The following is a 991-nucleotide window of genomic DNA, read 5'->3' as shown; positions in this document are numbered from 1 at the left end:
CCCTTCTAAAATACAATTTAAGCGTACCTACCAAGCCTGGATGCTCAGCTCACAGCTTGCATCGTTTCCTTCCACCAGCTTGTTGCTTAGATCCGGAAGCTCTTCGCCCAGGCAGGCCACCGTCTACTGCAAGTCCCTTCCAGTTGCCTAGGAGCATTCTACGTCCCCACGTCTCTCCTGAGCAGCTGGGGCTCATCTACCTTCACAACACCTGTATCCAATACCTGCCTTTTCAACAACACAGGCTGTCAGCAGAAAGCTCTCCACAGAACTTAAGTCTCTGGCTAGAAGTATGGGTACGTGCCGTTTTAAAGAAAACTCTCTTTGAAGGTATTGAACGACCTTTCAGTGAAAGGTGAATGTCCTTGAACATAAGTGAAATGTTTTCAATTAGCATTACATTGGAAAATATACCTAGCGCTTACTCTCCCCCTTGCCTTTTCTTTAAACTGAAATCTTGGCCTAGATTTATCGTTTTCTCTCTCTTTGAGGTCATTTCATTGGTACATAATGAATCTCCCGAGCTATGGCAGGAGGCAACTAGAATTTTTTTCCCCCCATTCTGCATTCCTTAGCATCTGCTCTTATAGTAGCAGGAAAACCCAAGGAGAGAATGGCTTTCTTTCCTACAGAAGGTAGTCAGGTGTTGCAAATTTAGACAAACGTGCTTAATTTCTCAAGTAAGAAAGCTTTTTTTTCACATGGTAGTAGCCAAAGAAATCTCCTTTGGCACTTCCAGGGCCAGCAGGACTTTGTCACTCACGGGCAGTGGTCCTGGCAGATGAAGGTAACCCGCTCTAGGTAAGAATACTAAACTAAGTACTGTTCTCAAAATGCGGCTTCTGGACACTCTTCCCATGATTTCCTTTTTTCTTCTTTATTGGAGTATAATTGCTTTACAGTGTTGTGTTAGTTTCTACTGTATAACAAAGATAATCACCTATACATATACATATATCCCCATATCCCCTCCCTCTTGCGTCTCTCTCCC

The 991-nt window shown here is 43.6% G+C and overlaps 1 protein-coding gene across 1 annotated transcript in view; it reads left to right on the top strand.

The window, feature by feature from the left end:
* The first annotated feature begins 292 nt into the window (after positions 1-292).
* LOC102984718 (AN1-type zinc finger protein 6-like) overlaps positions 293-991 on the top strand; it is a 3,014-nt gene continuing 2,315 nt past the window's right edge. Inside the window, 1 exon segment of the mRNA XM_055079612.1 lies at positions 293-296. Coding sequence (XP_054935587.1) covers positions 293-296 — 4 coding nt within the window.

This window comes from Physeter macrocephalus, chromosome 18 (genome assembly GCF_002837175.3).
Source record: "Physeter macrocephalus isolate SW-GA chromosome 18, ASM283717v5, whole genome shotgun sequence".
Taxonomy (NCBI): Eukaryota; Metazoa; Chordata; class Mammalia; order Artiodactyla; family Physeteridae; genus Physeter; species Physeter macrocephalus.
The sequence above is the reverse complement of the archived record's forward strand: the minus strand, read 5'-3'. Positions and strand labels throughout refer to the sequence as shown.